This window comes from Parasteatoda tepidariorum, chromosome 4, assembly GCF_982258835.1.
Source record: "Parasteatoda tepidariorum strain Cologne lab strain chromosome 4, Ptep-v5.0, whole genome shotgun sequence".
NCBI classification, from domain to species: Eukaryota; Metazoa; Arthropoda; class Arachnida; order Araneae; family Theridiidae; genus Parasteatoda; species Parasteatoda tepidariorum.
In genome coordinates, this window is record NC_141758.1 from 42,917,731 (window position 1) to 42,940,468 (window position 22,738).

General features: G+C 29.2%; 1 protein-coding gene across 21 annotated transcripts in view; it reads right to left on the reverse strand.

Moving 5' to 3' along the window:
* Nucleotides 1-22,738, reverse strand: part of LOC107436679 (RNA-binding protein Musashi homolog Rbp6) — a 480,532-nt gene that overhangs the window by 369,061 nt on the left and 88,733 nt on the right. For all 21 annotated transcript variants that reach the window (XM_071182213.1, XM_071182219.1, XM_071182217.1 and 18 more), the window contains exon 4: nucleotides 2,380-2,464. In XM_071182213.1, the coding sequence (XP_071038314.1) occupies nucleotides 2,380-2,464 (85 nt within the window). The remainder of the gene's footprint in view (nucleotides 1-2,379; nucleotides 2,465-22,738) is intronic.

The following is a 22,738-nucleotide window of genomic DNA, read 5'->3' on the forward strand; positions in this document are numbered from 1 at the left end:
TCCTCGAAAAATAACAAATCATCAAAGTTAAAACAGTAACAAGTACTAAATCAACTTGAAATGAAAAATAAAATTAAAATAACGAAAATAACGGATTTACTAAAACGAACTTTTCTGTTAACAAACAAAACTACTTTTCTTTACCACAAAGTTAAAACAAAAATTATTTTATTAATATAAATTGCACATCGTAATTATTTTAATTCATTTAAGAAAATTTCATTAATTCTGAAAAAAAAAAGAAAAAGGATTTGTGAATATGAATGTCAAAAATTCATCACGAAGTAAAAGAATATTGAAGCACCAAAGTCAAGTTCAACACCGAAATGTCAAAGAAATTTTCCCCATGAATTGAAAAGCTTTTCTTTTACAATCCATCTTCATCGCCAAACTTAAGATCAAAAGCGCAAGGAAGCAACTGACTACAGATACTAGCATTAAATTTGATTGAAAAAATTCATGAAAAGGGTTTCTCTTTTAATTAAATACGAGAGAAGAAGAAAAAAGTTTTAATTTAACTTTCGTTTTAATAATATTTCTTTCAGCTATAGAAGCAGCTACTTCTTTGAGGAAAAAGGTGGCGAGATTTTTAATTATAAATTTTTAGGGAAAGCGCGATCTTGTATCGGAAAATTACGGGAAAAGTTGTTTAATTATACGTATAGAGCGATCTTATCTACAAATGGCGTGTTTTAAAAGGGATTGAGTTCAGTGTCTAATCCTTAATGCAAAAAAGAAGTATTAATTCTGATATATTATTGATACAGAAGACAATATACATTTTTTATAATATTGAGAAAAAATTATGGTTAAACTACCAAAAAATGTTAAAATTTACCATGCTTTTCTGAACATCAAAAAGCTCGGTAACTTTTATCGAAGTGATTTGGACATGATTTTGGTAAAATTAACAATAAAATATGGTTTTCTAATATGTGATGAAATTAGGTCAATATGATGAAATTTAACGATTTTACCTTAGAGAATATATAGAATCGAGATACCTTAAAAAAAAAAAAGGCATAAAAACTATTTATTGGGTTAAATTTCCTTTCCAATTTTGTATTTTTTTTTTTTTTTTTTTTTTTTTTTTTTTTTTTACTAAATATGCGTAATAAGAACTATAGTTTTAAAAACCAGAAGTTCCGTTCAACCGTTAACATATGAACGGAAAATTTACCAAATCAAAGGTTTAAATACCGTATATTTCGGTTTTATTAACCAGATTTATGGAGCTGTAATGTCATTAATTTAAAATTAAAAAAAAATTAGTTTTCGATATAAAAATTAAAACTTTGCTTTCATTTAATTTTGTTAATGAAGACAAAAGACATAGCGTGCAGAATTTCATACATATTTTTAAATAAAAATATTTTTTAAATAGCTTGGCTTTTTAATTTTCAAGATTAATTAGTATTGCACTTATTATTCCGAGGTAAATTAAGTTATCCCTATTTATAGAAAATCGAAATTCTTTGCGGAATTAAAAGCAATTTTTTTTCTTTAGCTTTTTTACCGAAAAATGGCAAAGACCTCTACTTTATAGCATAAGAATAAAAGTGATTAAGTACTGCTATTATTTAATAGATAATAAATTAATAATTATCGTATTCTTAATTTTGAATTAAAAAAAAGATTTATAATGTTATTTGCAATTTCAGTACTCAGTTTTTAACAATCTATGACGGCAAAAGCTCTTAATTTGTTTTACATTCTTAACATAAAACATTGAATTTCATTTTATTTATTCTAAAATAATAAAATCACAAGGGAAATGTTTACAGAAATTAAGCTTTAGTAATTTGATATTGTTTTAAAAAATAAATGAAAAATTAAACTCTAGTAATTCGACATTGTTTTAAAAATTAAATGAAAAATTAAACTTTAGTAATTCGATATTGTTGTAAAAAATAAATGAAAAATTAAACTTTAGTAATTCGATATTGTTTTAAAAAATAAATAAAAAATTAAACTTTAGTAATTTGATGTGGTTTTAAAAAATAAATGAAGTCCATAAAGTGCAAATCGATTACCTTATTTACAACTCATGGTAATTATCGGTTAGCTGGATGCAAAAAAATTCAATTATTTTTTAAAAAATTTTTAATTTAATTTAATTTATTTATTTTATTTAATTTGTACGTTTTTTGAAAATAAATAAAACAAAACATTTACCAAAAAATAGTTAGAGGAGGTCAACATTTTTTTGGCGACTTATCAAAAAATACCCAATTAATATATCCCATGTTTTTTGTTGTTGTTTTTTTTGTCAACAAATTTTTTTTTAAAGAAATACTGTTTCAAGTTAGCATTGCTGCAAAAAAATTAACAATTCATTGCAAAGAAAAAGTAGTTTTAAATAAATATAATCCAACTTACCTTTTTACCATCTAGTTCATGAGTACCGCTAGCTAAGACTTTATCTACACTACTTGGGTCAGCAAAGGTCACGAAGCCAAAGCCTCTGAAAAGAGAAATAAAAAAATATAATTTAAACAACCATTCATTGAATATTAGTTTACTTTTTGTATAAATATGTACAGTATTAAAACCAAATTATAAAGTGCTGATTGCGCACAGATGAAACTACGTGAGGTCGTAACAACTAAGCACAAAATTACGCAACGCAATTAAGACGATTTCTTTAGAACTATTGTACGATACCCAAAACAAAGTAAAATCCTACACAAAATTTGGTCCAAGGAAAGGATTTTCGTGCACTAGGAATCAATTTTAATACTTCGAGACCTAAACCAAAAATAATAATTGCAAACGATATGAAATGGTAAACGATTTCGAATGGATTGCAGACGATATTATAACAAACGATTATTTAATTTACGCAATCAAACTCAAAAACAAGAAATAACTATTTTCTTCGAAATAACGTGACTTTTTTTCCGACTAAATGTGATTTTTCTCACTCTATCATGAAACAAAGAGATTTGGCGAGAAAAAATAAAATAGATGACAAAAAGGAATCAGCAGTCCTAAAAGTTAGCTTACGTTTGCAAATGGGATTTATTTCTTCCGTCCTCATTAATATACTTGCACGCCTAAATGTTGAAAATATAATTTTAATAGTTGGGGTAAGAGATCGGTCGAAAATTTGGGAACCTTAATGTTCATTTTCTACTTTTATGCGAATTTCTTTGGAACTAATGAAGCAAATTAAAAGGTTTTTGGCGAACAATTGTAAAATTTATTTATCAAAACCTAATTCTATGTGAAAAGTAATATTTTTTATTATTTAATTATTAATGGTATACATGATCATAATTTTAAAAAAAAATATTCTACGTAGTTTTAAAGGACAAAATTCCAAAAATTGAAAAGTATCAGTCTCTTGAGCAATAAAAATTTAAAAATAAGATTTCTCGAGATTGGGGAAAGCAAAAAGTAAAATAATCTTTATAAGTCTCAAACTCTCGACTGCTCTAGTGTCTCAAACTATTGGGGGCAAAAAGCAAATAGTAAAATAACCATTTTAAGTCTCAAACTTTCGACTGCTCTAGTGTCTCAAACTATTGGGGGCAAAAAGTAAAATAACCATTTTAGGTCTCAAACTTTCGACTGCTCTAGTGTCTCAAACTATTGGGGCAAAAAGTAAAATAACCTTTTTAGGTCTCAAACTTTCGACTGCTCTAGTGTCTCAAACTATTGGGGGCAAAAAGCAAAAAGTAAAACAACCAATTTAAGTCTCAAACTTTCGACTGCTCTAGTGTCTCAAACTATTGGGGGCAAAAAGTAAAATAACCATTTTAGGTCTCAAACTTTCGACTGCTCTAGTGTCTCAAACTATTGGAGGCAAAAAGTAAAATAACCATTTTAGGTCTCAAACTTTCGACTGCTCTAGTGTCTCAAACTATTAGGAGCAAAATTACCAAAAGGTTACGATTCCAAATCCACGGGAAAAAAATTTATGTTGGGTCTGGTTTCGTAACTTAAGCTTCCATTTACAATAATTAATTTACAGTAATAGTGGCCTATTTAAAGTTAGGCCTTCGAACTATTAAAATTGTGTCCTAGCCCATTGTCCTGGCCACCATAGATTTTAATCATTAGATCAAAAGTTCACTTTATTATGCACTGTATAGAATAAAAAGAATAAATAAATTGTTATAAAATTTTCGTTTTTTTTCTCGGAAGAATTTCATATAAATTTGAAAAAAAAATGACAACAAATTTACAAGAATTCATTGAGAAAATAGTTTGACAAATGAAAAAGAACTTAAAAGTGATAAGATTATAAAAAACTAAATTTTAATTCATCATTACAAGTATACAATTACAACTTAAATTCTCCGAAATATTATTAGTTTAATGCACAATGTATTTGCGAATGCTTATCCAAATAACTTTTCAAAAACTATTAACGGAATAAACTGAGGGAAAAAAATCAAAATATTTAAAAAAAACCTATACATGTAAAAATAGAAAAAGAAAAAAAGGCAAGTAAATTTCCAAGTACTCATTTTGCTCACAACAAATAAGCAAAAAGTAGAAAATGCATAATATTTGAACTCAAAAAGAAAAGCTAGTCTAATAAGAAATCAATACAAACAATTAAAGTTTTATTTATATTTTTTTTAGTTTATTCAAAAGCAAATTATGGAATGAATTATTTATAAACACTTTTTTTTAACATTTAAAACATTTTGCTTTTATTCATCCATTGAACAGACAATTTGACATTAAATTAATGAACTTGAAAGATTAACATTATTTAAAAGTAAATTGCAAATGAACATTATAAGTTTATAGAAATAAATAATTCTATTTTTAATGAGTGAATGTGCATTCTCAGAAATGTCATTAGTTTAATCTATTTCAGAGTTTGAATAAATCCCCCTTCCTCGCTTGGTAATTACTTTCCTTAAATTTTAATTAATTGAAGATTTAAACGGAAGAATCAGTTAATGTTTTCAGTTCTAATAAAGAACTATATCAACGGAACTATGTTTTTTTTTCTTTTATATTCTAATTTTTATGCATTTAACTAAAAGCAACATTCTTAATATCATTTGCGGGTATTAATTAGTGACGTTGCGTTAATTACGGTTTCATAAGAAACCATTATTTAAATAGTTAATTATCATCAGAATTAACCTTTATAAAAGAAAAGTTTGATTTTTAAAAAAAATAAGTGCGACACTATCTTTCGTCACTAATGATTCATTAACACCCATTTAGATGAGAAAAGCTAGACGCGAGTAAGGGAGGATAAAAAAAACAATTTTTTCTTCAAAAAAAAAAAAAAATATTTATAAAGTGAGTAATCTCTTTTTCCTCTTCATGTAAATTTCAACAAAATAATAAAACTTGAGTTTTTTTTTAAACAAAGAAATAAAAAAAATACTATTTTCTTTTGCTTAGTTTCACACAGGAATTCTCTCATCTTAGTCTTCGGTTTCCAAAAATCAATACCAAAATTAACTTGATTAATGTGTCTAGTTGGGTTTTTTATAGTTGCCAGCCTCTCATTTGGAGAGCCATGTGAAACTGAAAACAATCCAAATTATTTCGATCAAAGGAAAGCTTTTTTTTTTAATTTTAGAGTGTCTTTTTGGCGTCATAAATTTAGTACAATCATGTCATTTCAATCACTGAGAATGACTATTTCTTTAAAAAAAATTCTGTTATAATTAACTAAGTTCAGGACTGCTCTAAAAATTAAGAAAAAACTTTTCTCGGAATTTTTTTTTTCTTCTTTCGAATACTGATTATACACTGTTAGAAATTTCACGGAAAAAATGGCTAAATAACAATTTAGTGGATGGTTATTTTACCATATTTAATCAAAACAGTCAAATAACCATAAATAAAATGGTAATCAAACTGTTAAGTTTGAGAAAAATTGGTTGTTAACTGCTTTCACCTAATACGGTTAATCAACCAGAATTTTATCTCACCAACTAGAACCACCTAATGGAGCTACTCTTTGCAACTTCGTACATATCATAGCCGAGCGGGCTTGTCTGTCAATCTCATGGCTGACAGAACTGGAGTTCGAATCCTAGTGTTGACACTACAATATTTCCTCCATTCTCTTCAACACATAAAGAATTTCCAGTGTCCGGCACTCTCCAATGCCCATTACCTTACAAAAAGCCGAGCTCCTATGTCTAGTTAAATAATTTTCTTTTTTTTTTTTACTTGTTTGAAAAATGCTAGTTGTAAATGGTTAAAAAAACCGTATAGTTTTGTATTCATGGTCTTATAAGCATACTTCTTGTAAATGGTTTCAAAACCATAAAGTAAAAAAAAATGCTCTTTACCGTAAACTTTACGGTTAATCGGATGGGCAGACAGCTGCCAGTTATTTTACCATAATTTGAGAAGGAAAATTTTAACAGTGTATGGTTTTCGAATGTTCCATTTTTGAAGATCGTTTGTCATATTTTTACAATAACTGAAATAAGATCTCAATACAAACATAAATTTAGGTCTCAATCAAAACATTTAATTTCAACAATTGAGAATGTACATTTTTTGTTAAAAAAATTTCTGTTACAATTATCTACACCCAAGCATGTCATGACTGCTCTGAAAAATGAAGAAAAGTGTTTTTCAGGAATTTTTTGCAAATACTGATAAAATGGTCATTGAATGTTCAATTGTAAGAGATTTTTTTTTAACATTTTTATACAATTACTGAAAAGAAGCACATGCATATCCTTTAAATGCATTGTAAATGCATGTTTTAAAGATAGTATGATATTTTCATGCACAAATTGAAAAGCTGCACATCAATGTCTTTTAATAGTGTTTATTGTACAGTATGCAAAAAAAAAATGGACCACTCTGAATATCTTTTTATCATTACGAAGACGTGATGATTTTTAAGGCTTGTAATTACATTTATATCAAAACAATAAATTCGTTAATATTTCGTTAATTGTTTGGTTATTTTAATGGAATTATTTAATTAAAGTGCAAGTAAAAAAGTATCAATATTTCTTGTGGAATATTTCAGTTCAAAATATAATAACCTAATTCAAGAATAACGAGTTATGTTTTTCTAACTATTCTCAACGCTAATTAGAGTTCTTTTTTCGAAAACGATAATGCAGTTTATTTAATTCCTTATCAGCTAATGGTTTCCCTCAAAACTAACATCATACCACTCCAGGCCTGCAAGTTTAACTGTTTAACATAAAATTTATTATTTTATGAGTTTTATTGAGAAAATTATTGAAAAAATTTCATTCCTCGCATTAAATATTGTCAAAATAATAAGTAGTCTTTCTTTGGTTAATACAATTTTAATGGCTGCTAATAAATTTTATTTATTTGTTTGGGGTTCCGCCAGAAGATGCTTCATCATTTAGGGCTCCGTAGCATTAAAAAAGTGGAAATCGCAAAATTTAGTGAGTTATTAACGAGTGCCAAGTTGATATTGTGCATATACTCTTGGAAATTTTTGGCACTTTAACAGATAACTTTAGATAATCGACACTTTACCTAGACAATATGTTTTACTACTGATATCTGTACTTTAGAGGTTAGTTACATTCGTTTTAGAAAAATTATTCTGGCACTTGGCAAGAGAAATGTCAAAATGTATCCAACAGTTTTTTTTCTTTCTTCTATCAAGTTGGAAGCTTTTACATCCCAAAACGTTTCTTTGTATAACAATAATTAGTTATTCTTAGAATATCTTTTCAAAATATCAGTGTGCTTCACATTCTTAGACGAAATATTGTTACAGTCACTGCAATGAACAAATAGTGACTACAGTAAGATACAGATTTGTAGTGAGATAAAAGGTACATGCACAGGTTTGTAAATGGTGGCGATAAGTCTTTCTGACGTAGGTAAATTGCCAACAAAATACCTGGATCACTTCCAGTTTAATTCAGTTTTTCCGTATTTTCAGTTTTAGTATATAAATGAGGGCGCCAGATACAAATCCCATTCGCAAATGTAAGCCTACCTTTAGCACTACAGATTCCTCTTTGTCATCTGTTTTATTTTTTCTCGCCAAATCTTTTTTGTTTAGGGATATTTAGGGAATTTTTCTTTTTTTATCAACTTCATAACACGGCATCTGGCAGAATATATTTAGAGAGGAAAAAAAAGAGCGCAAAGCAAGACATATTAGCGTCCCGACAGCTACTGAAAGAACATCAATCCCTCTTCCTCTTCCACCCCGTGTTCTTTGCAAGGGAAAGGAAAAATAGGGAAACATTTTATCCTCCCTTCCCCTTTCTCATCTGGAATAAATGATATTCTTGGCGCACGTGATTTGACGGATGCGCCTGAATTCATCATCGAGGCGCAAAATCGGATACTTACAGTCCGAATGGAATATTTAGAAGAAAATTTTCGCCAAAGAATGAGGTGCTTTATCTCATAGCTTCCGGACTTGGCATACTGAGAGCTTGTAAAAACAAGAAACAAATAAATAGCTGGTAATAATTTATATTATCACTTGGAGCAGAAAATATGGATAGTTTCCAACAGAAAGTAAAGTTCTAGTCTGTAAGACAATACTTACTAAATATTTTAGAAACTATAAGAAATACACTCTATTTTATAGATACTTTGGAAATATAAGATAATTTATCATTGTTTTCAGAGGAAAAGGTTCGATTTTCTTTTAAATACATAATTGATGTCACATTTTAAAATTCCACTGAAAAAAAAATTAATACTCAAATTATACGAAACTTTCTTCGTTTTTGACGAATTCATTGCCTGATATAAGGTGAGCGAACTTTTCGTCTAAGTGGCGAAATAACTATCGTCAATTTTTTGAGGAAACGAATTTCGTCAATATTAAAAAATATATTTCGTTATTCCATTTATTCAACAAAAAATTAAAAAAAAGAAAAAGCTCGTTGCGCATTAATGTATCTGACTTTTCTAATAATCACTTTATTATAGGTCCCACCATATAGGTGTCAGCTATATGGGTCATACATACGTAATTTATATCAAGGGTGAGATACATTACACCCATGACCGAATCAAGATTTGATGACTTGATACCGGGATGTTCTTGGTACGAGGCCAACTCCTTAACCACCACACACACCGGTCACTTTACTTTCGATCGTCTAGTTTTCATTCCAGATAACTATCTCTCACGTAGAACTGTGATGAGGTAACGAGTTGGGGAAACATTTCCGTCATACATTTGGAAATTCTCGTTTCGTCAGAAATCACGCGATTCTGTAATGAAATGATACGCGAAATTACGGAAATACAATTCAAGGATTGTTGATACTTTTTCTTCAGATTTAAAAATTGTATTTTATAATTCTCCGTATAAGTTTTTTTGAAATTGAACATTTTGAATCACCTGCTTATTGATATAAATACAAAAAAAACATTTATTTTCAATTTCTCAAATTCCCTAAAACTAAATTCCTTAACAAAAAAATAAATAAATAAATATTCAAGTTTTAGTGAAAAAATGAAATCTACGAATGTAGAGCAAACGACATCACGCCTGCTTAAATGTCAACTATTCCCACAAAAGCCCCCCTCAGACCTAATTTTAAAACGTAAAATGTCAACTATTAATACACATTTAGTTATCCTTTAATTAAACTTTCACCACCAAGTCATAAACTGAGCCAACCTGACTTCCGCATCCGGGTAGTCGCCATTTTACTGACGGATTAATTCAGATTTTAATTAAAAGTTATGACTAGTAAAAGCTTCCGTTTTAAAAGGGTAGAGCAACCGCAACGTGAGCAACCCAGTAAAGTGCAAGGCAAAAGAAAAGGTCAGTGAATTATTTCCCATAATTGACACGGGAACAGACGATTTACGGCGATAAAATTCTATTCCACGATGTTTTCTGGCGAAGCGACAGCGTTGTGTATGAACGACCTTGTAAGTAGTTGAAACACAATAGAAACGTCAATCTTCAGTGCTGAGCTTGTGTTTTATTATTGTGCCGACTGGTGTTTTATTATTTTTCATTTCTATCTCTCTTCTCTTCTTAGCTTCTTTTTCTTTTACCCCTTTTTTTATCAGTCTTTTTATCTTTTTTTTCCGTTAGGAAATCTGTGGTTGTTCGGCTTTGAAAAAAGTAATTTAGGAACTGGAGCCCCTCTCTAAATTCATCATTAGAATAAAAGAGTGTAATGAGCTGAGCTTGTGAAAAAAAAATACCGGTATTTATTTATTCTTTATTCTCTATCGTGTTTCCTTCGCACGTGGAAAAAACGATTACACGTGGAAAAAGAAAGAAAGAATAAAATTATAGAACATTTTTAGAGAATTTGGAACTGGTTTTAACTGGTTTAACAATAATATTGTTCATATTTGCTGCTTAGTTATTACGGTATGGCAGTATAATACCTAATTTTACAATAATGTGGTTCAATTTGAGTGAAAATGTAGTTCAACATTTAGCCAATTTTTTGACATTTTACAATTGGTTTAACAATAATATCGTTCAAATTTGCTGCTTGCTTATTACGGTATGACAGTGTAATACTTGATTGTACAATAATGTGGTTCAATTTGAGTGAAAATGTAGTTCAACATTTAACCAATTTTTTGACATTTTACAATTGGTTTGACAATAATATCGTTCAAATTTGCTGCTTGCATATTACTGTATGGCATTGCAATACTTAATTTTACAATAATGTGGCCCAATTTGAGCGAAAATGTAGTTCAACATTGAGCCAATTTTTTGACATTTTACAATGCAATTTTTAACAAATTTTTTAATCTTTTTTAACCCGGTGTCCTTTTCTTATATTTTTTTCAGACACTCTAATTACAAGCAAAAATAAATTTTGGTATTTTTTTTAATATAAATGACAGCATTATAGTTACTAAAAAATCTGTTACATAATAGAAATTATATTTGTATTTAAATACACAATTTTAAAAAAAAGTAGTTTGATTTTTTTTTTCCATTCATATTCAGAAATTCATCAATAATTTATTTCAAAAATTAAAGAAATTACAAAGATGAATATCTGTTTCTATTAGATTTAAATAACTGCAAGTAGGTGTAAATTTGAAAAATTATTATTTAAAAGTAGACCATGTTTGGAAAATTTTAATAAATGGAAGAATACTAAAATATTTACATTACAAAATACGTTATTTAAATATGAGTGGCAAATAATATATATATATTCGAAGGGTGAAAATGAAATAGATTCAAACTACGAAATAAGATAACAGTAATTTAGACGTAAATATAATTCATTGCATATATTTCGAGTATCAAGTCCCAAAGTTTCACAGCAACAAAAAGTTCCATTAGTTAATGTAGCTCAGGTAGGCCGGTTATAAGTTCCGCATATTCATTTATCTGATTGGTAAACTTTTGCCTACTATAAATTTCGCGTTCGCCAAGAAACAAGAGAATTGTGTCCAGAGTAAAGACATAAGTCCCTCGCTGCGGGTAGACTTAAGTACTAAACACAGCAGCAACAATCAGGCTGTAACTTTCCTTACATCTCCCAAATTAAACAAAGAATCTTTACTAAGTAACGCCTTATGTGGCAGCCAAAACTAGAACAAATAAAAATCACCAAATGTGAACAACAACAAAAAATACACAGAACTGAAAGAGAAAAACTACGCGATCCGGCTTCTACGTAATTGAATTAATTTAGACCTTTTCATATATATAACCCAATCACGCCAATTCCCACCAGATTCTTTCTTTTTCCCTCCTTTTTTACCCCCAGTTTTCTTCTTAGCCGAGTTTTGGCGATCGCCAAGTTCCTGTTATTGCATGTCAATTAGAAGCAATGCCATGCCAGGTTCACTTAACGGATATTAGGGAAAATATCGCGGGAGTATTCCCTAACAAAGTTGAAAAATTATTTACGTGATGTTGTTTCTTGAACGTTAACCCATCAGCCTCATAGGGATAATTGGCTAAGTGGATGCATCTTAGGTTATTAGAAATTACGATTTTATTCTTCTCCGTTGTTGACTTTTTTTTTTCTTCTTCTCCCTTATCTTGGCAGCCATGTTTAATGAAGATTACGAACATGGGAAGGTGAAAGTTTAAGAAAATGTTATTATTTCTAGACTAATCATTGCTCGCAGTGTCTCTCTTGTTGCATCTTTATGTCTTGATACGTCAATACCAAAGATTCTTAATGACGTAAGCATGCAGTAAATGGAAATCTTCTTCGCCGGTTTCGCCTTTGATTAATTTTGAAGAACAATGAAACAAAGGTTTACCGACTGTGATTCATGTAATTCGGAAGATAAGTTTAAAGGAAGGAAGGAAAATTTAAGACCGGCATCGTCTTAACTCAAACGTTTTTTTAATCTGAGATTGAATTGAAAACTGAAGTAATTTAAATACGTTAAATGTAATATAATCTGAGATTTAGGCAGCGTTTGGAAAATGAAGTTATTAATTTCCAATGTTTTGACGAAGAGTTTTATAACTATTTCAAGGTAGAATTTAAATTAGATTTTGTTTTCCACTCTACCAATAAGAACAATGCTGAATTGTGACTGACGAAAAAATTAAGGAGATATCTTGAATTTTATTCTAATCGCTTAGATATAAATCACTAGTTAATGTAGTGAGCGAGTCGTATTATTAGTTACTGATTTTTCAAGGAAACATGGCATACTGCAACAATTTAACTTGGAATATTTATCGTAAATTATAAGATTAAAACAGGCAGAAAATCATTTGATTTATAAAAAAAGAATATTAAAATTTTACTTAAATGTAGACTAAGTAAAATAAAACTTATAAATCAATTGCTTTTATTTATAATTTTCTAGCATAGAAAGCATATCTAGGGTAATACATTTTTTCTACTTCGCTTTTTCATTTTATAAAATTTAAAGCAATTTAAGGATGTTTTTTTTTTCATTCGATTTCCATTACTTTTTGTTTTATCCATTTTGGACAACAAAAAATAACAATCCTAATTAATAATTCAAAAACATATTATTCATAATTCATTTTATAAGTAAATAAGCAAAAAACTAATGCAATAATGAAACAGTTTTGGAATGAGTGAATTACTTTTAATTTTTCGAGTGTAATAAAAATTCTAAACTAACGAAGTAAAATAATGAAATAAAAACTCAAACTAAATTAAAATTTTTATAAAAATTTAGTTTGATAAAATTTAGAACGAGATGTGTTTTAAGCAATTTAATACTAAATTTTAAAAATTATATTTAATAACTTAAACATGTAAAATTAAATTTAAAAACTTGAACAAGTAAATATTATTGGTAACTTTTATAAAAGAAAAATATGGAATCTTGTTTAAAATTCTGTATAAAAGGTATAACCAAATGAAAATTAGATTCGAAAATAAATGGCACTATTAAAAGATGCAACAAGAAAATGAATTTCAACATTTAGTTAGTGTTACAAAATAACTATTACGTTTCATTTTAAACAATTATTTTCTCCGACATTATTATAAATCGTAATAATTCATTCTTAAGAAATAAGAATTTTTATCTTACACCAAATTATTCAATCTTTCTTATTTAATCAAGATTTCTGTAAACAAAATTCACGTCAGTAAACAAGATAAACGATTTCAGTAGAGAATTAAAATGTTTTAAGATAAATTTAAAAAATCTGATCATTCCCAAGATAAGTGCAAATTCTTCAGAAATTTAAATAAAATAATTGAAATAACAACGTTTTTTTTCCTCTCAGACAATTTTTATGTAAACTATTGTATCCTAAAGTGTATAGTTTATAAAATAAATGCAAAATAATTTGAATTGCAACAAAACGTATTTACGTGAACAATTTTTTTTTAATCTACTTAATTTATTCGCATATCCTTAGGCAAATTATATATAATTAAATAGTTTTTAATACTCCGTTTAATTTACAAAGCAATCATTTAATTCAGAGAAAAAAATCACTGTCATAAAATATTCCTGTCTAATAATTCGACAGGAAATGAAGCTCGGTGGAAAATGCCTGACTCTATAAATTTTGTAATTGTGTATTTAGTTGTAAATGGTTACTAAATAATATAATGTAAGAAACAAAAAATATGAATTTTTAATAACTGCGTTCTTTTGTTTTTTGAGTCTTATTTTAAAAGACTTAAAATAGGAATAGTTTTTAGAGTGCTGCTTTTTGAGTATAACAATAATAAAATGAGATTTGCTAAAAACATCGGTTTTATGATTAAAAATTTACATTGATTATAACTCATATTGCTACCTGAATTGGAATATTCTTACATAAAACAAATATTATCTTAATAAACATACTTCGATAAAAGATAGCGATTGTTCAGATATTGTTAGTCTTCAAGGTATCAATATAATCAGCCATACATACTAAAATATAGCTATGAAAATAATTAATTAAGTATGTATGTCTTTGTTTCTTCAAAACTGTTCTCTAAATGTAAATAACACAGTAAACTACCCAAATGCAACAATTTTATAATTATCAGAATTTTTAACAAAAAAGAAAATTAATGAAGCATTAAATATCACACAACCTAGAAACAGGGTGCGTAGTCAAATCTTTCAACAGAAATCAAGCACCTTTTAAGTACTTTTTAAGCACTATATACATTAGAAAATGCAAAATAATTTTCAAAGACGTTACAAGATCACAATAAAATAGCTAGTTTCCGACAAAGAATTCTTTTGTTGATTATATCAACAACCATAAACAGATCGAGAGATTTTACGGTTCGATTTCAGAGGGTGGAACATGAAGCCTGAAATTGAGAATGCAGCAGAGTTGCACATGAAAGTGCAAGAAATCTCGCTGAACTCAGCTCAATATATGCATATGTGGACCCGCAAGTATTTCATCAAGCATGTAAAATGATTGGCGCTTTCATACGCTATGGACCGACAATACGCCGAAATGCATTGTGCTTAATTGAATTGTAAAAACGTTGAATAGAACAAAGTGAAAACCACGCTTTTGCATAATACGTGACAAAATCGACATGGTAAAGAAAAAAAATCTAATTTTTGTAAAGGGAAAATTAAGCACTTTTTAAAAACACTTAATAAAAAAAGCACCTTTAAGGGCTTTTAAAAAACAAAAATCGAAAATAATTTAAAACCGCTACGCACCATGATAAAGAAAAAAAATCTTTACAGCTATGTTAAACAGGGTGCGTAGCCAAATTATTCAACAAAAAATAAGCAACTTTTAAGCACTTTTCAAGAACTCAAAAAATACTTTTAAGCACTTAAAAAAAAATATCTTAATTAGGCAGGGTTGGAAAGTTTTTGACAATCGACGGTTTTATCTTGTTTTAACTGTCATGTCAAAAAAAAAAAACCCTTTTGACATTGTTTTTGACAATTGTCGAAAATCATTAAAATTTTGAATCATGTAAGACGAAAGTCGTTTTCATACGCTACGGACTGACTATACGCTGAAATAGTTTGGGGTTGAATTAATTATGAAAACGTTTAATAGAACAATGTGAACGGTGTCTTTTTGCATAATTCGAATCGAAAATCAACATAGTAAAGGAAAAATCTCATTCCGAAAAAGGGAAAATTAAGCACTTTTTAAAAACACCCAATGAAAAAAGCACCTTTAAGGGCTTTTAAAAAACGAAAATAATCACCTTTAAGCACTTTTTAAAAACGCCACGCACCATGATAATATTTGACAAAATTGATGGGGTAAAGAAAAAGATCTAATTTTCGTAAAGGGAAAATTAAGCACTTTTTAAAAAAACTTAATTAAAAAGAACCTTTAAGGGCTTTTAAAAAACAAAAATCGAAAATAAGAACCTTTAAGAACTTTTTAAAACCGCTACGCAACATGATAAAAAAAAATTATAGCTATATTAAAGTTTAATTCCGAAAATGTTTAAAAATAAACTAACCCTTTATTATCTGTCAACCTAAAAATATTTGCAGCAAAATGAATATTTAAAGTGAAAACTATCAACAACCTTTTTTTTAAATACAAAGAATGCCTAACAGCCTTTCAGCTTTAATCTACTGCTATAACCGCTTATAAAAATAGAACACTAACGGGAAAAAAAAAAAAAAAAAAAAAAAAAAAAAAACGTATGTTCCAACCAGGCCCTTACGTCATATACAAATATTCTCTTTGCGAGATAAAAAGTGGAGCCTGAAAATTAGAGGCAACAACAAGAGTGCCCCACCAGATAAAACACTCAAAACAAGAAAGTAAAATCTGGGATCAAGCGACAGCAAACTTAGCCAACTACTACCTATAGCCAGTTTTCAGATGTTTGCACTTTTATCTCATAACAGCCTCTCTACCTCTTCATCTTGTTGGAGTTTGGGCGCTTTTCTTATCTCACAACTTAATCTTTAACTCTTGTGTTTGTGTCTTCGTATCTTGGAAGGTTCGGCAACATCCAGCCAAGTTTGATAACAAGAGACTTTCTTGCTTCCATGGATGTGCTATTGGCCTTCCGGCATCGAATGCTGCTGCATCCAGAATCTTAAAAGCCCCCAATGTTAAGGCTTCAGAATTTTATAGACGTAACGCTCCTTTTTGCTTCAAGAGGTTGTAAATTACCTTCACAACGATGCGGGCGTCGTAAAACTTGCTCCCGTCGGTAATATGCTGCTGCGGAGGTTCGAGGAAAAGGCAGAATTCCAGGTTGTATTATTAAACCTCGTCTGACGAAAGCGAAGTGCTCGGTGTAAAAGGAGAGGGAAAAAAATTATTTTAATGCTGTTGTTCCGCTATGGGAAATAAATCTGATCTTCTGGGGAAAATATTCGATTCTTTGATAGTAAAACAAAATTTTTGCCGTGTAAAATAGAGTAAGAGTTTAAGTTATTTATAAAATTTTTTCTTTTGAATTCTAAGGAAATATTGAATAACAATTCAATATATTTCTGGAGGTATTTTTAAAGATATATATTTTATTTAAGTGTTGCACTGGGTTAAATTTTGATCTTTTATAGCTTCCTTTATTGCTTTTCTATACAGTAATTATAACATATTATGTTGGGGAAGTAATGTAGTTTAGGTAATTTATTTCCCAAATTTCAAATGTTTTGAAAAGATCAAACAATCGCAATATCTCAGTAACGTTTGCGAACTTTTTTAAATTAATTATTTAAACAATAAAGTTTTCATAGTTTATTAATTTCACCATTATTTTAAAATAACAAAATCGTGCAAAACAAAATTGGTTGTCATATATCGGATTTCATGTTTACATCAATTATTATTATGTTCCAAAAATTACATTTTATTTATTTTTAGCAAATAATATAGTCTGATAATAATTATTTTGATATCATCATAGTAACAGTCTTTAAAAATTTAACAGCTTTGTTGTTTAGCTTTATTTCCCTAACTTGGGTATCCAAAAATTTAGTAGGAATATCATTCTGTTCTTTCAAGCAAATAAACTCGTTTTGAAACGCTTGTGTATGTTATAATAACTTTATTCATGGCTAAGATTCCAAAGATATAATAGAGGGGATAATGATTTTTAAACACGTCTATTATCAACATAAATGTAGTGTAGTTAATTATCTATAACATTTTTTTTTAATTTTTTGTTTCTTTTATAACTCCAGATCTGCTTAACTGCTGTGAAAGGAGCAATTTTAGGAGCAAGCTATCTTAAAAATTGTTCGAAAATTTAAATAAATCCATTCGAAAGTGTAGTTTGAAAAATGAATTTTTCGCGAAGATATAGCATAAGGCATGTCTACAAGTTAAACTGCAGGCGCTTTTCAATTATTTAAACGATAATACATATTAATGGTGTTTGCTTGCTTACATCTGTTTAATCAAAAGAGGGGAATATTGCATGTTTTTTCTAATAATTGTTTATTTTCAGTTAGGTATGTCATAAAAGCTCAAACAAAATGAAAGTGGGATGGCCGTAAGAAATTAGTAGTTTGATAACTACACTATAAAAAAATTTTCCGGATCAAATTACGAACGACGAACCTCGCACGAAAAACGGGTACCCAGCTAGTTTCTATTAACAACACTGGAACAAATATTTTGATGCATTTATGCAAGTACTTGAGCTTACCTAACTCAAATCTAAAGTTAATTTTGTTCAAAAAGCCACAGATTTTTTCAAAATGATATTTTTACATTAGTTCATTTTGTCTGAAAGTACAAATTTATAAAGAACGTTTAAGTTTAAATACATACATATACACTTGTCTACTCTCTTAAAATAGCAATTAAGATGGAAAAAAACATGTATCTAAGATACGTCATCGTCTTCCTACCACTCCTTACGTAACAGAAAAGTGGAGACACTTAGTATTCCTTTGATTCTATTTTAAAAATCTAGAAGGAGTATATTATTGAATTACGTAAAAAACTGTAGTTTGTAGTGAGAAACCGATCGCAGATTTGAAGGCAACGACGCTAAAACATCTGAGATCCTTCTATAAGCCTCAAGCAAGAGTTTAAAAAAAAAATTCCCAAAGTAATTTTTTCTCTATAGATAAATAAAGCAGCATTTTGGTTGTTAAAATACCTTAGCGAAAAATTTATAATCTAGTTGGAAATGTAGAAATAAATTATAGCAAGAGAAATTTTGTGTGGCTGATTGCAGACAAGGCTTTTCGCCGGCTGCCCATACAATTTATTTTCTTTTTCAGTTTAGAATTACTTTCGCATCGGTAATTCCTAACAACCTAAATTTACCCTGTAAATCTAGTTCCCGCTATACACTCCTTAGAAGAATACTTTACACAAAATGAGCCACTACTAGCCACAGCACTGAATAATGAATGGATGTTAAAAATATGCAGCGTAGTTCCGCTTTTCCGGATCTATTCTATTTTCCCTAAAATCTTCCCTTTTAATTAAAATTGGCACGGTTAATACCTTATCTATAATTAAACTTAATTTATTCCAGGAAAAATATTCCACTGCTGAAAAGTTGAGTTGCAACTTTCCTTCAGACTTGGTGGATAATTTCGTCGGTACTAAATGCGCGTTCCACGTCCTTAACGGAATATAATTTACTAAGGGCGGGGATTTAATTCGTTTTATTATTTTGATCGGGTAAACGCCACGGAGAAAGAGCATATATGGATTTTTAAGACGTTACTGGGATTTAAAATTCGAACGAGTTTTATATTCGATAATTTTTCCAAGGTACTTTTCGTCAATCCTTGTTGTTCCATCTCAACGCTTGTGCTGATTGAAGTTCGGAGGATTTTGAAAAGTCGAAAAACAGTTTGTTTTCTCAATTCGATAGTTCCGATGCAGCTTTCGAAATTCTTCGAAGACGAAGAGGCTTCCCCAAAAAAGAAGAAAAATGACTTTCGAATAATCAATCGGCATTTTCCCTTCGAATTGCTTGCAAGGAAATCTCACTTCTGACTTTTCGACGATTGGATGCGTTCGATATTTTTCTATTTCGAATGTGTATTAAATAATATCGTTTGAAACAATGCCTCACAGTTATAGCTGTGGTGAAGCTTTCCCTGAAATTCGATTGGAAACCATTAAAAATTTCCCATTCTTTGAATAATTAAGTATTTTAATGCATTCTAAGAAAGAATTCGAAATTTATTCACTCTGAAAGATTTATACATAGTTAGTATTTTAAAAACTGTCGATATCATATTAATAATTCTGTGGAAGTTATTTCTATTAAGTATTCACTTTCTAAAATTATTTTCACAATTTATTGAATTTCATACAGAAGAAGTTATATGTTGAAACTTTTTTCTCTTCAGAACAATTCTAAACTAGAATTGAAAATTCTGAAAAGAACATTTTGACACTGCAAAAATTTACGGTAAAATGTATGGGCACTCTGGCTGGCGGTAATTTTTACCGTAACATGTTAAGGAACAAAAATCTGATGCACCGTAATTTTTACAGTACAATCACTGTGACTAAAATAATAATACTGTAAAAATTACCGTTTAATATTTTTACGGTGAAAACAGATTTTGAGGTAAAAGGGATTTCACGGATGAAGCACCCAAAGTACCGGTACTTCATAGTGTAATTTGTCCCGGAATTTTTTATAATATAAATATAAATACTATTTGGATGATCTATATTTTTTATACAAAATTAAATTAAAGAAATATGCATCAGTATGAACATTGCATTGGTCAAAAAATCTAAAAATTCAAAAATATCCAATTAATAAAACAAATGAACTAATTTTTAAAATGATAAAAAATAATAAATATTTACAATAAGTTATTTTTGCGTGCCATTATTTAAAAAGTTATCGAGATGCGGTGAAATATGTAAAAAGTAAAATTAACACTAAGAAGTCTAAACTTTAGACCGCTCTCCTGATTTAACTATCGGAACCATAATTCCCAGATTACGGCTACCCCTCATATAGCTACGATCAGAAATCTGATTCCCTCGGAAAAAAAAGGTATGATTATTCAAAAAAGTATGTTTCAATGCCTGAAAACATCACCTGCTTAAATTGATTAGCATATTTGAGGTCACGCCTTCGAACCATTAATATTGAGTCTTAGAACGTGAAGATCTGATCATTAAATCAAAAGTTATTCAGGGTGATCCGTTTTTTCTTTCGCACATTGAACATAACATATATTATACGACAGTCTATCGTGTGTAGGATGCCGTGAGGCAATTTTAAATCTTGTAAGGGTATTACACCTTGCTAAAGTTCGGTAACTCCTACCGTAGAGCAGTGTTTTCCAAAGTGTGGTACGCGTACCCCCAGGGGTACGGGAACAGTTTAGCGAGGGTAAGTGTTCTTATGCGAAATATCTTGCAACAAACGAAAATTTCAAAAATTTTATTTAAAAGCAAAACTAGTCATGAAAATTTACGATTTTGTATTTTTCTATTGACTGCTTTTTAATTATTAGCAGTGTCAGTTAATAATTAGCAGTGTCAACAGCCAGTAGTGATTTTTAAATATTGTGCAATATTTTTATAGTAAAAAATACATTCATTTTTTTTTAATTAGTGGTACACAGCGTTACGAAAAATTTAGAAAGGGTACACAACAGTCATAAGTTTGGGAAACACTGATGTAAGTAACGGATTATCCGAAATTCTGATTTTCGAAATTACATGGTTTTTATGCCATGTTCTAAGGCAGAGGTTCCTAATTGGTGTTCCGCGGAACCCTAGGGTACCATGGAAGGGTCACAAACTGTTCAATGAGTGGTACACAACGTTACGAAAAATTTAGAAATGGTACACAAGAGTCATAAGTTTGGGAAACACTGCCGTAGAGTATAGTAAAAAACTATCAAGTAACTATGTCATAGGTAAAAAAGTATTCAAGTAACTATGTCATTCAGATAATTGAAAATAGATTGAGTTATCACTTATATAAAAGAAACTGCGGCATAAAATTAATCAGCCGCTCCTCCACGAAAATTATCAAAGTGAATTTTTATTATTTATATTTTGTCATCGAAGCAATACTACTGAAGTTGATTTTCTCTACGTGAGGCTATCAAATAGCCGAGTAAATAACACAAAAATCCACAGAAAGAAATCTGAACACTCTTCTTTCCCATACAGGGCCGCATTCAAGGGTCTCTCTCATCCACGCCAAACCAATTTCCCCAATGTCATAATTTTTCTTGCTTTCTTGTTGGAAAAAAGTACCTCCTCTCCTGAAAAACTCAGTTAAAACTTTTCATCCAAGGAAAGAAAACAGTGTATCGATCTTCCACCAATCGGCAAGCCACTTTTTTCGATCTTCGGTAAAAAAAAAGTAGGGGAAAAAAATAGAGAAAAATTCAATTACTTATATCTCAAACTCTAAACATTCGGGTAGCCGTGTTTTTACTATTTTATTTTCATCTTTTCATGGTTTCTAGTAAAGTTTTCTTGGAAAAATCATTCCTTTGTTTCAAAGATTTTTTTTTTTAAAGAAACAACGCTGGAGTTTTACAGGCAGAGGCGTACATGGCGCTAAACTTGAGAATATTTTCGTTATCTTTCAATGCAGCAAAAGTTTAAACAATAGATTTTATTTGTTTGCTTAAAATATAATGCTAGTGTATGTACTAAAGTGAATAAATATTTGAAGTGTTATTAACTTTTTTCTCTTTTAATAATGTAAATTTATTAAACAAACAGCGCAATGTTTTAACTATTAAAAAAAAAGTTCGACAAGGAATACAATGGATAAATATGTGAACGAAATGACTTCTAAAATTTACTGAAAACGAAACTGTTTTGAATTTCTTAAGATATGAGCAAAGACACTCTCCACAGTTTTGAGATTGCTCAATATCGATAGAAGACACTCAATCCAATTTTTAGGTTCCTGATGATATGAACAAAAACAGTCAACTCCGTTTTATTTTGAACAAAAAAATTTGAAAAAAAAAAAGGGGGGGGGGGAAGGATACGGGTGTTAGGTTCCTTGCCATCCAAACTAAGACAAATCTGGTTTTCCAAGTTTAGTTTCAAAAGTTATGAACATAAAACATTGAAACCGGTTTTCAGTTTTTTCGAGATTTGGTCACTTTTAACCCGGTTTCCAAGTTTCTCAAGATTTGGTCTTATTCAATCGTGTTTTCTGGTTTCTCAAGATTTGGCCACATTTAACCCGGTTTCCCGAAGTTTTTTAAATTAAAAATTAGACCTCCAAACCGGTTTAAAAGTATTTTTGATCGGAAGGATTAAAGTATTTACGTAAAACGTTTAGGTTTTCGTACAATGGAAAATTCAATGTATAAACAAATCATAAATTAAAAAAGCTTTGTTTATAATAGAAATACAAGAAAAATTATTAGGGGCCATGCCATAATTAGAAATAGGATTGATAAAATGAATATATAAAAATAGAATTAATAAAATAAATATCTATAAGAT